Source organism: Ceratotherium simum, chromosome 15, assembly GCF_057802395.1.
Source record: "Ceratotherium simum simum isolate JZ-2026a chromosome 15, ASM5780239v1, whole genome shotgun sequence".
Classification (NCBI taxonomy): domain Eukaryota; kingdom Metazoa; phylum Chordata; class Mammalia; order Perissodactyla; family Rhinocerotidae; genus Ceratotherium; species Ceratotherium simum.
This window is the reverse complement of record NC_141914.1, coordinates 27,950,290-27,961,991: the sequence shown is the minus strand read 5'-3', so window position 1 is coordinate 27,961,991 and position 11,702 is coordinate 27,950,290. Positions and strand designations below refer to the sequence as shown.

General features: G+C 49.4%; 1 protein-coding gene across 1 annotated transcript; it reads right to left on the bottom strand.

The window, feature by feature from the left end:
- Positions 1–200: 200 nt before the first annotated feature.
- On the bottom strand, positions 201–7,997 carry LOC101405488 (palmitoyltransferase ZDHHC19-like). The gene is given in 9 exon segments (XM_087440155.1): positions 201–392; positions 1,008–1,174; positions 1,177–1,238; positions 1,571–1,656; positions 5,506–5,611; positions 6,016–6,188; positions 6,608–6,747; positions 7,294–7,418; positions 7,765–7,997. Coding segments are annotated over 9 exon segments (1,278 nt in total). The 5' UTR covers positions 7,992–7,997.
- Between the last annotated feature and the right edge of the window lie 3,705 nt (positions 7,998–11,702).

Here is an 11,702-nt window from a genome sequence, read left to right as displayed (position 1 = left end):
GTTTCTCCATTGGAAGGACGAGAGAAATGTTGAGTTTCTTGCACAAGATCGCAGAGCCAGCCAGTATTAGACCCTGGCTCCTCCCTCCCCTGGTCTTCGTCTCAGCCCCCAGAGTCCCGTAACCCCCCCACTCCCTTGAACCCAACACACAGTGCAGCAGGGCAGCTGTAGGAGGCAGGCAAAGGGTATTTAATGAGCTTTCAGGGGTCTCGGCACTCCCGCCAGGGGACTGGGCGAGGGCAGGGCGCAGAGAGCCTCCACGCAGGGCTCAAGAGCTGAGCCTTAGGTGCCGGGGCTCCTGGCATTTCCGGGTCCAAAGGGGTGAGAGGCAGACCGAGCCTTGTCTGGGGGCCTGTCGCAGCAGGGGCCACACTGGGCCGGCCAGTGTGGATCTAAACACAGAGTGGAGGATGTCGGCTCTCCAACGGTGCTGGCCCCACACCGCATGAACCACCAGCTTGGCAGCTAGAAACTGTCCAAGGTGCCACCCCCACAGGCAGAGCCAAAGGAGTGGGCAGGCACCACAGAACGCCACTGCAGGGGCCCTGGGGGGCGGTGCGGGGGTTGTGAATTATCTACTGCACGTCATTCCTAAAGCTCCACTTCCATATTTCATACATTGAGCTTCACATTAAAAGTTGCCTTTAAATAAAGGAATCTGCCCCCCAAAATTTAAACCACTGGACTAGACTCAGTTGTCACCAATAGTTAAGGAAACTGAGAGCTAGAAAAGGTAAGTGACTGGCCCAATGCCAACCAGCAAGTGAGTGGTGTGGTCTTTTCCCTTTGTGTCTCCAGGGACCCCTGGTGTATTCTGGAGGCCTGTGACTCTACTTCCAACACTCCTCAGGGCTATAATCCCCCGCCCTCGAGCTCTGTGTGCTCCTGCTTCAGGGCCAGCCCTCAATGGGGGAGGCTTTCCCTAATCTGCACATGCCCTTTCCCAGTACAAAGGGCACCCGCGCTTGCATACACACACACAAACACACACACACACACACACACACAGGCATGCACGCACAGAGACACCTCATCTCCTGGAGGGCTGCAGCCTCACCACTCCCTGGGGAACCCTGCCTTGGTTGGTAGAGACCCAGCGGTTGGACCTGGGGGCCAGACCCCAGCCCAGGGTGGGCTTGGGGATTGGGCGTGGAGGGGCACCTCAGGATGTGCTGGATCTTCTGGGCACCCAGTCAGGCCCCTCCGCTCTCTGCATCCTGACAGCTTCGGCTATGTACCTGGGGAGCAACAAGCCAGATGGAAGGCGTCGTGGACCTCTTTGCCTGGTCCCCTCAGCTTTGGGAGCAGAAGGCCAAGGGCCTGTCCCTGCAGGGAGCTGGGGCCTGTCTCATCCAGGATGCAGTGCCCTCTGCTCCGTTTCTTGGGGCAAGAGCCGACAGAGGCAAGGAATGGGAGGCTCCCACAAGGCCCTGGGGAAAACCCCAAATCAATAGGAAGAGTGAGCGGAAGGACCTGGGAGCTCTGCTAAGGGGCCGGGCGAGAAGACCCAGCTTCACCCCACACCACCATCCCCAGGGCCACCACTCAGGCCTCTGGTTTGCCAACTCACTTGGGTCCCAGCGCTGCACAAAGTGTCCAATACCAGTTTCCGGCACAGCCAAGGTCCAGAGGATGGTATCCCTGTAGGTATTGGTACTGGAGGGGGCGCAGGTGGGAAGAGGAGCTCAGATCCAGCAGGACTGGGCAGGTCACCCCCACTGCCCTCCCTGAGCTGGTCAGGTCAGCCCAGGGCTGCAGCAAGACCCCAAGGGCAGAGAAGCTGAAGGGTCAGCCAAGGCCTCCCCCAACCCACTTCTGAGGAGCTCTCTCCACGCGACCCCTGGCCCCGCACCCCCAACTCCTGCCGCCTCAGGGATCCCTCCACCACCTGGTACCCCCTTTGGCAGCATCCTCCCCCTCTCTGTCTCCTTTGGCCACACACATCCTCCTGCTGCCTCCTTCCAAACATGCTTTCAGATCTGCCTTGTTCTATTAAGCTGCTGCAAAGACAGCTCCACACCCCGCTCCCCCTACTTCTCTGCTTTCCCACCTCTCATTACTTCCATACTTGTTCCTTGACTGGATTTCACTATCCGGAAGGGCAGTGCTTTGGGACCCATCATATTCCCTAACCAAACTCACATGGCCCCGGAAATCGGGGTTCAAAGTCCTGAGCGCCTAGTGCAGTAAAGGTCAAGCTGAAAGTTCAAGTCCTCTCCTGAACACACTTGACCCAGCTCTCGTCCTCCCCGCCCTCCACCCACCAGCCTCATCCCCTCCTCCTCCCCAGCACAGGCCGACTCTCACCCCGACTTCAAGAGCCCTAGCTACAAAATGGTGGTCACGACCGAAAGGGGCCCAGGAGCACCTCCACCCACCACCAGCTCCCCTGTGTCCCATGCCCCTGTCACAAAGACTTTGTTCGTCAACACTATTCTCCACCAAAAGGAACCAGGACCCCATACAGGGCAGCTGAGCCCTGGGGCAGGAAAAGTCAAGACGGCTCCAGAATGTCCCATTGTGGCCAAAACCAACACTAACCATTGTGATATTTTGAGTTCTGTGTCCTTTAAAGTGTTTAAAGATTTAACCAAAACTAGTGTTCTAATCAAAATTTTAATTAAATGCTTAAAAGAGTTTGATTAGGGTCAGCCCTGGTGGCCTAGTGGTGAAGTTCGGCGTGCTCGGCTTCGGCGGCTTGGGTTAGGTTCCCAGGCACGGACCTACACCACTCTGTTATCGGCGACGCTGTGCTGGCGGTCCACAAACCACAAAATAGAGGAGGAGACCATGGATCTTACCTCAGGGTGAATCTTCCTAGGGAAAAAAAAAATTGTTTGACTAAATTGACAGTAAAATGTCAAATGTAAAGAAATAAATTTTGATGCATGAGATCTACATGAAGTATAAGACAAGCTGATTCTAAAATTTACACGGAAAATGAAAGGAATTAGGATAGGCAAAAGAACTTTGAAAAAACACAACAATAAACAAACACATAGGGACAGAGAATGGATTGGTGGTTACCAGAGGGGTAGGGGGGAGGGAGGAGGGTGAAAGGGATAATTCGGTACATGTGTGTGGTGATGGGTTGTAATTAGTATTTTGGTGGTGAACATGATGTAATCTATGCAGAAATAGAAGTACAATGACGTACGCCTGAAATTTTTACAATGTTATAAACCAATGTTACTGCAATAAACAAAAAATTAAAAAAAAAAAAAAAGAAAAAACACAACAATGTTGGAATCTCACATTCTGTGATTTTAAAACTTAATACAAAGCTACCAATGAAGACAGTGTGGTACTGGCAAAAGAACAGGGAGTTCAGAAATACACACACCTACAGAGTCAATTGATCTTTGAGGAATGTGCAAAGGCAACTCAATGGAAAAAGGATAGTCTTTTCAACAAATGGTGTTGGAACAACCAACATGCAAAAAATAAATCTTGGCCCGCACCTTACAACATATACAAGATTTAACCCAAATGAGTCAGAGGCCTAAACAGAAAATCTAAAACTATAAAACTTCTACAGCAAAACAGATGAGAAAATCTTGGTGACCTTGGCTTAGGCAAAGATTTCTTAATTACAACACCAAAAACATAATCCATCAAAAAAAAAACTGCAAATGCACTTTATCAAAATTTAAAACTTCTCATCTTTGAAAGACACTCTGAAAAAATGTGATGACAAGCCACAGCCTGGCGGAAAATACTTGCAAATCATAGATTTAAATCCAGAATATAGAAAGAACTCTTTAAATTCAATAATAAGAAAACAACACAATATTTTTAATGGGCAAAAGATTGGAACAGACATTTAATCAAAGACATACAGATGGCAAATAAGAACATGAAAAGATGCTCAACATCATTAGTCGTTAGGAAGATGCAAATTCAAACCATAATGAGATACCACTAAACATTTATTAGACTAGCTAAATGGAAAAACAGAAACCAAGAAAAGCTGACAATTCCAAATTTTAGTTAGGATGCAGAAGCAACTGGATTTCTAACATTACTCATGGGAATGCAAGAGGGTACAGCCATTTTGGAAGACGATTTCGCAGTTTCCTATCAAGTTAAACATTCAGTTACTGTATAAACCAGCAATGCCACTCTTATAAATAATGAAAACTTATGTTCACATGCCTGTACATGAATGTTTATAGCCACTTTCTTTATGATCACCAAAAACCGGGAACAACCCAAATATCCTTCCATTGGCAAATGGATCAACAAGCTGTGGTACATCCATACGATGGAAGAGTACACGGCAAGAAAAAGGAAGAAAGAACTCCTATGGGCAGCAAAACAGAGGAATCTCAAATGCATTATGCTAGGGCCGGCCACGTGGCTTAGAGGTTGGGTGCGCATGCTACGCTGCTGGCGGCCCAGGTTCGGATCCCGGGTGCTCACTGACGCACCGCTTCTCCAGCCGTGTTGAGGCAGCAACTAGAAGGATGTGCAGCTATGACATACAACTATCTACTGGGGCTTTGGGGGAATAAATAAATAAATAAATAAAATTATCAAATGCATTATGCTAAGTGCAAGACACCAGACTCAAAAACCTATGATTCCATTCACGTTCCGTGACTCTGGAAAAGGACAGACTAGAGCGACAGAAAACAAATCAGTGGTTGCCAGGGGCAGGAGGTACAGGAGAAACTAACTACAAAAGGCCTTCAGAGGATTTTGGGGGGTGATGGAACGGTTCTAAATCTTAATTACGGTGGTGGTTACAGAACTACATGCATTTGTCAAAACTCCTGTAACTGGGCACTAAAAATGGGTGAACTTTACTCCACGTTAAAAAGAAAAAAAAAAAAAAATCCTGTCCTGGCTTCCAGGTTTCCATGGCACCAATACTAATGCTCCACCAGACTTTCTGGGCCTTTTCCATCTTACCAGTCCCTAGCAGTCCACTTGATTTCCCATCCACTTTCTGCTCCAATTACAACTGTCTCCTCACCATCCTATCAACATTCCACAGACTTGCAGGCTTCACTGCCTTTTTGCAAGCTCTGCCCCTCACCTGCAATGCCCTCCCCTCTGCCTTCTGCCCCCCAAACCCTCTACACAGGGGTCGTCTCTGAACTCTCCATTCCCTAAGTCTGCCCTGGTCAGCGCAGGGCAGACCCCTCTCTCAGTGTTCAGGGGGTCGGGCGGGAGTTATTCTGACTTCAGGTTCGTTATCAACAGGAGCGCAGGATGGGGCCTTCCTCACCTCCAGGCCCAGCCTTCAAAATAATGGAAGTGCGGCCTAGCACACAGTAGGCCCTCGACGCAGTGCACCCGGGAGGGAGAGGGACCCCTGAGCCACAGGAGGAGGTGAGATCTGAGCTGAATCTGTGTCTGAAGGGCTAACGAGGCACCTTCGAGGGAGGTCAGGCCAGGAGGAGCAGGGCGGGGGAGAAAGGGCGGAAAGTGCAGAGGTCCAGGAGGCGCAAGGTGACCGCCCAGAGCCCGCTGTCATGGCGCCCCCGGGGACCCGTGTACCTTGTCCTCGTAGGAGCGCTGGGCGGCGCTCACCGACCTGGCCTTCATCAGCAGAAGAACCAAGAGAGGCACCAGGAAGCCGCCTGGGGGTACAGTCACCAAGATGCTGCCCAGGAGCTAAGGAGCTGCTTCCCCAGTGGTCCCCCTCGGCCCCACCCTTCACCCCGACTCTGCCCCTAACGGCCCCGCCCATGACCTGCCAGTCCATCCTCACCCCACCCTCCAACCCCAGGTAAACCTCACCCCACCCTGCCATCCGGGCCCCCTGTCCATCTTTAACACCCTTCATCCAAGAATAGGCTAGATTCTCCACTGGCCGCAGTGCATCCTAGCCCCACCCATCTCCCCGGCCCTACCTTCTTCACCTGGTCCAGACTGGTCCTCCTCACCCTTTCTCTCTCTAACCCCGCCTACCATTCGCCCCCCCCCCCCGCCCCCCAGTACCTTGCCCCTCGGCTGTCCACGCCCTCCCCACTGCTCCCCAAGTGGGCCCAGCAGCCTGGTGGTGACGGGATGACCTTGTCCATGCAGAAGGGCAGGTGAGTCGTGCGCACCAGGAAGACCACGGAGGTGACCAGCATGGCGCCCGAGGAGAGGCATAGGGACAGGACGAGCAGCATGAAGAAGCCCAAGTTGCACTGACCGATGCTGTTGTTGACACACTTGCAGTGGTGTTCTAAGTCCTGGGCAGAGGGAAGGGGGCAGCGTTCTGGACACCAGAAGAGAACAGGTAAAGCTCCCCGGGCCAGGCCTACAGCCAGCCGTGGGGCCCTTGGGCATCTAGTGTCAGCGAGCCCTGGGGTCGGACAGGGGTGCCTTTCCTTCCCCTGGCCTGACCAGGCTCAGCATAGATGTGGATGCTCCTGGGTGTCAGCACCTGGGTCGGCAAGGACCAGCCTCCCAGGACAGGTGCAGGCAGGGAGGCAGTGAGCTGCATGAGTGACCAAGACTGGCTGGGAGTTAGTGCCACCCTTGGTCTTAGCAGTCCTGGAAGTGGTGAGGCCTGCTGTTGGTCCCCTGTGCAAGTGGGCCTCTTGAACCGGCCAGGTGCTGGGCAGGTGTGGGTGGGGGCCGGAAGGGGGCAGATGAGAGGGGCGCTCACCTCCACACAAATGTTGCACCAGGGGCACTGGTAGGTCCGCGGCGGGCGGTGGAAGCAGTACTGTGGGCCCCACTGCAGGCGGAAGGCTATGTGGTTCACCCATACCACACACACCATCCTGGGGCCCTGTGCATTGGAGCCTGGCATGGGAAGAGGTTTGGGCAGCAGCAGGAGCCCTTCATCACTCTGCTGCTGGCGGGTGGGGGCCAGGCCCACAGCATCACTGGGCTCAGGGAAGGTGCAGGGGAGGAGGGGGGCAGGGGAATCCTAGTCCCCACTGAGCAAGCTGACCAAACTCGGAGAGGCTGGCAATCCAAGGGAAGGTAGAATTCCAGCCAGAGGAGTTCTGTGAGAACGCAGGCCTTTGGAACTGTGATTGATGTAAGGAGTTTGTGCAGTGGGAAGGAAGAAAACAGAACGGAGTGGTTGCCAAGAGCTGGCTTTTCTCCCTGGCCTGCCCTGGCCCTCCCCTCCAGAGCAATTGGAAAGCCTCCAGAATGCTGTTGTTCCACGTCTCGGTGGCTTGGGAAATGAAGCAACAGAAGCAGGGCCCAAGCAAATGGGAAGTGGGGTGACAGTGTCTTGAGGCCCGAGGAGGGGAGAGGGGAGGAGCACTTTAGGAATCATCCCTGCATGCAGGAGCCTTTAGGGTGCTACCTCCTTCTCCCAGGGGCCCAAGAGCTCACCTTGGTGCAAGATGTCAGGGTCTGAGAAGTTCAGGAAAACGAGACTGCTGAAGGTGAGGACGAACAATGGGAGGCCTGTGACAATGGGAAAGGCCCACTCCCCATTCTGGGCCAGCCATCTGCAACTGAGACCAGAGCAGGACTCAGCCTTGAGCTGGGGACCCAAAGCTCCCCACGGGACTCAGTACACCTGGTCAGGAATCACAGACCTCAAAGCCTGCTCTAAATAGCCAGGGTAGTGACAGACCCAGAGAGGCTCCACCAAATGTCACCCAATATTACCAGCCACCAACAGCTCCCAAAGGCACCAAGCATTCTATGCCTCTGAGCCTTTGCATATTCGGTTGCCTCTGCCTAGAATATCCTCCCTTCCTTGATGCCTCTTCTGCACTTCCCCTGTCCGGACTCTCATGATCTGTCTTCCTTTCTGTCTCTCTGTAAGAAACCTGCCAGCTTGTGTGGGAGACTCACGGGAATGCGAAGAAGAGTCCGCTGACAGGGACAAGCAGGACTCCAGTGAAGGCAGCGAGCAGGCTCAGGAGGAGACAGGGAAGCGGCACCTGAGGCGGGTGATGGTGCTCCTTCATGAGGGGCATGGCATCCTGCCAGAGCTGCATGGCTGGACCTCCGGTGCCCCCAGGCTCTAACCCCGATACTGGCTCTGAGAACCGTATGTCCACAGTGACTGCTGAATCCATAGTGAGCTCCAAAGCCAAGCCTAGGGTGGAAGGCAGGAAGTCCCAGCTGAGGAGGCTGGGCATCACAGAGGCTGAGGAGGTCTGGGTTAGGGGCTCTGCAGCCTGTGACCGTCAATTCCAACAGCGCCCCCCCCCCCGACCCATGCTGGGGATTGAGAGTTCCTGCACCTGTGAGCTTGGCTCCCACACAACATGAGATTAGACAAACACATGGGGAGAGGAGGTGATTCCAATCTCCCTCCCAGGCAAAGTGCTAATTGAAGCAAACAGTGCTCATTGCTCATCTGTCTCCAGTTTTTCCTTTGAAGTATTCCGAAAGTATACTGTGGGGGAAGGGGCAGCAAAATAATTTCTGCAGGCTTCCTCATTTCCAGGCTTTTCATGACACAATTCTGGTCGATGAGATATAAGAGGATGTCTGTTCAAGGTTTCTAGAAAACTTTTCGCCTTCCTGATAAAGGGGTAAAGGACACAGTTGGCACAGCTCTGTTCCTTCTTCCTGTCTTGAACCTAGACGTGCTGGCCTGGGGGGCCCCCTTGGACCCGTTAGCCAACAAGTCAACAAGCTACACAGACAACATGTGAGGACCTTGTTGAGTCACTGCCCCAGCCTTGACTCCCTCCCTCTGAGCTGCTTAGTATGTGAGACAATAACTGGCTTCTCTCTTAGATGCAGCTGGCAATTGTCATTCCTTTTAGCCACTGAGCCTCTGAACCCTCTGTGTTTGGAAGACTCCCCCAACTAGGACTCAGGCACCACAAATGAGCCTCAGAGCTGCTACCACCAACCGACAGGGAGTCTTGGCCAAGAGGCGGCCGCTGCACACATTTTCAGAGCTCCTGCGTGTTGAAGTGTAGTGGCCATTTTGGAGGTCACTTCAATTTCAACAGTGATTGTATTATTCCTAAACATGGATAAAATATGTAATTCCAAGGTTCCTACTTGGCTTTAAAAAAGGCTGATATTGAATGGGAGTAATTGAATTGGAACATTCTGAGGAAATTACTTTGATTAAAAACAGAGAGCAAAAGTCCCTCATCAACACACAATTATTGTTACTTTTATTTTCTTGTCTCTAGAAACATATTTTTCTTCACGACATTCAAATTAAGAGGTTAAAAAACATGTAGTAAGAATGTTGTCTTCTACTTGGTGAGATTATATTTTAAATACTGAAGTTGAAACCTTTAGATATTTTCATTTGTTATCATACAACTGTATATATGTATGCACATTTAAACTATCTACATATTGAAATATACTAAAATTAATTTTTTGATGGTGTAGGTATAATAGACAGGAAGACCTGGTAGCTTGGAAGAGAAATGATCTTTGTAGAACAGTCTCTTTTCATCCCGATCCACTAAAAACTTATTATTTAGTTTCAGCCTATTCTAGCCATGGTAGAGACTTATTATCTCACTTAACCTCAATGAGTAATCTTAATTATAAGCAAATTAATAGAATGTTAAAAGAGAATTAAGAGAATGATAGGAGATTCCTCACTTCTAAAAAAAAACTGAAAAGGCTGAGTGCTTGTTATTTTACCTTCTGCTGTGCCATCTACAGGATTGTTAGTCTGATTAATGACACAGCCAACACAGTGACCATTTCTTGTCCTCAGACACCTCTACTCACACAGGGCAATGACTCTTTGAGGTTGCTACTTTCTGATACTGTGCCCCAAATTCAGAAGAATAAAATTGACCTTGTGTCTTATTGGCTGCTAGGTAACACCAGAGGGTTGATACCCACCCCGAACCCAGGAACCCATGATATGGCTCTCTCAGGCATCGAATGATGTGAAAAACATAGAGATGGAATTAACATGCTTTATATCTCCTTCATGTGCTCAATGATTTTGCAAGAGCTTCCCTATTGATTGGGACCACCTTGTGGGGTAAACTGATAAATATAAAAGAAGACGGAAAATTGGTTTTGCGTGGGTAAAAGGTGTGGTCAGGGGGCTATGATCATGTTGAAAGGACCAGAGCTCTCACGCAGAGAGGACTAACTCTGCTCTCCGTCTCTTGTGACACTTGTGTGTGTGCATGTGTATGTGAATGTGAAGTTTGTTTGCCTGTTTCAGGGGTTTTGTTCTACGTTACTGGAGTCTGTTCGGAGGGAGCCCCAATTTGTTGAAGGACTAACTCTTGGCTCCATCTGTTCTGACACTTGTGTGGACATGTGTGAATGCAGGTAATGTGTGTGTGTGAGTGGTGCCATAATGGGAAACTGGGATTTGACTCCCAGTGGCAGCCCTCTGGGTCATGTATAGCAAAACTGGGATGTTTCCTGTTATAAACCTATGAAAAAAAAAGATGAAACTTAACCAAATTTGGGGTCTCAGCTTCCTCTCGTGGTCTCACAGATGCTAATGAAAACAAGTTAACAGAAGAATAAAAACAAGCTGAGAGAGAAAACAAAGGGACTCTTCACAGCTGTTGGAAATTTTTAAAGGTTTTTTTTTTTATTATTCTAAGGGAAACTAAGGTAAATAAGACAGTGGGGTAAATAAGACAAATATTAAAAGGGGGAAAAACAAAGAGGAATCAGAAAAGGAAAGAGTCACAGGACTCATCGCAGCAGGATGGAAATCTTTAGCTAGTTATTAAAAAGAAAAATGGGGTAAATAAAACAGACATGAATGAGGTTAACATAAAGGTTTTCATAAAACACCACCTAAAGTTAGGTGGGCTGAAAGGACCCCCTACTGGCCCCGCAAGATTAAAAGACCTCAGACAGGCCTGTTCTAGTCACCCCAGTTTGGAAAAAATATATATTTTTAAGCCAGAAAGCAGGAAATCACAATGAGAAATCTGACCAATTGTTGGGGGCAACAGTTAGGCTGCTAATCTTGATAAGATCATAAAGATTATAATGTTTGAGCTAATATTATAGGAAGAGGTCGTGTCAACTTCGCCTGGATGTTTTTTCGGAAACGGATGTTACGTCTGGCTGGGAATGCTTTCCCTACACAATATTATAAGACAGAGACTTATTGATGGAACCCTAATGAAAGCTATGATGAGAGGTATAAAAATTGATAAAATTGAATTAAATGTCGTTGAAAAATTAGTACAGTTAAATGGGCTTTATGTAAAATGATTACATCTCTTTTGCCTGATGCTATTATAGATTATGTTATGGGGATAAAATATTGTGTCTCGCTGGGGAACGTTTCCCCTGCCTGATATTGTAAGGGCATAGAAATCCACCCTTCAGCCAATGTTACTTAAACATGCTAAAGGAGACCTTACTTTAAAATGGCCAAAAGGGGGCAACTTCAGTTTACCCAAACCGGTGTATTTACATATGCAATTGGAAAAAGCCAGCTACAAAGTTAAACAACCAATGGGAAGCCTATTTTAATCTTTTGAGGCTTCTAAACGAAATCAGGAATAACTTCCTGCCTCTTTCAAAGAAAATAATTAAGTAATTAAACATGCCAGATTGGGGGATGCCAGCGGCCCTACTAGTGAAAGAAACCAAATCTCCTCTCTTGTGGAGCTTCCCCACTTCAACTCCCCGGAAATTCCTGAACTCAAGTTAAGCAAGTGGAAGTACGTAAACTTTTAGGATAATTTGGAATGGTAATGGACAGGCTGGGGTACCGTTTCAAGTCCACCTTAAGAGTCACCCTTAAGAAAGAGGATTCAAAAGCTCTCATAATGTAATACATTCTTTGAGTAATATGCAGAAGCTTCTAA